This window comes from Anopheles cruzii, unplaced genomic scaffold (genome assembly GCF_943734635.1).
Source record: "Anopheles cruzii unplaced genomic scaffold, idAnoCruzAS_RS32_06 scaffold04782_ctg1, whole genome shotgun sequence".
NCBI classification, from domain to species: Eukaryota; Metazoa; Arthropoda; class Insecta; order Diptera; family Culicidae; genus Anopheles; species Anopheles cruzii.
In genome coordinates, this window is record NW_026458367.1 from 1 (window position 1) to 1,214 (window position 1,214).

Genomic DNA, 1,214 nt, shown 5'->3' on the forward strand with positions numbered 1-1,214 from the left:
AATGCACAGTCCGGGGCATATATGATCCAGGCGAACGATGAAAGCAAAAAATTTCTGGCTCGCTGTCAGCAGGATATGATCGGTATAGGCATCTGGTTGGTGATACAGCGCCGATTCGACGGATCGCTGGACTTTTATCGCAACTGGACCGAGTATCGGGATGGTTTTGGTGACATTGAGGATGAGTTCTGGATCGGACTGGAACGAATACATCAGCTGACATCGGGGCGACCCCATGAACTGATGGTTGAGCTGAGAGACTTTAAGGGGAGTTATAAATTTGCACTCTTCGATGCATTCGAGATCGGCAGTGAAGCCGAACAATACAATCTGAAAACCCTTGGAGCGTACCGCGGAACTGCAGGCGATTCTCTGTCAAGTCACAAGAATAGGCAATTCACGGCGTACGATCGTGATAATGATGTATGGAAGGTAGTAAATTGTACTGCATATCATGAGGGTGTTTGGTGGTTCAACCTCTGCGCGAACTCCAATTTGAACGGGCCATACAAGAATATAGAAGATAAAAAATCGATGCACTGGTACTACTTCAGCCATTCCTTAGAAGGACTGAGCTTTTCAAGAATGATGATCCGACCAAAATGAATTCTATTGTCTGTTCGTCAAGATCAGTTGTGCGTTATCAATTCCTTACTACAGGCAGGAAAACCTCCAAAAGGTCAACGTACGTCTCGAAGACTCGAAATAATAATCCTACAGTTTGAAAATGGCCACGATAAAACGTGGCCAAAAAGGAGAAGACCTTAAGCGCCAAACGTCAAATCAGAATAGCATCTGCCTCGGTCCACAACGTACGCTTTGCCTGGTCCGGAAATCTTAACCCGAGCAGCGACTACTTTCATCACTATCTTCTTCTACAAATATAAATAATCTATATCTTCTTCTTCTTCTGTCTGTATATATAAAAATGGTTGTTTGTCTGTGTGTACCGCATTTTCTCCAAAACTACTGAACCAGACCGCGTGAAATTTTGCACGGCGTAGTTTTGTGACCCCGGATTGTGAATAGGAAAGTATGACCCTCCCACACTTCCGGTTGGGGGGGTTCCCATACAAACGTAACGTAACGTCCCATACGTAACACCCATACGTAACGTCCCATACAAACGTTTTCGAGCAAATCGAACCAAATTCGGCAGATGGGAATTTTTGGGGAAGGGGAAATGTTCTGGTGAATGTTTGAAACCCCCCGCT

General features: G+C 45.0%; 1 protein-coding gene across 1 annotated transcript; it reads left to right on the top strand.

Annotated features, from left to right (window-relative positions):
* Nucleotides 1-3: 3 nt before the first annotated feature.
* LOC128277224 (ficolin-1-like) lies at nucleotides 4-423 on the top strand (the record flags this gene model as incomplete). Its single annotated transcript, XM_053015666.1, has 1 exon — nucleotides 4-423. A coding segment is annotated over one exon (420 nt), but the record flags the coding sequence as incomplete, so codon positions are not given.
* Between the last annotated feature and the right edge of the window lie 791 nt (nucleotides 424-1,214).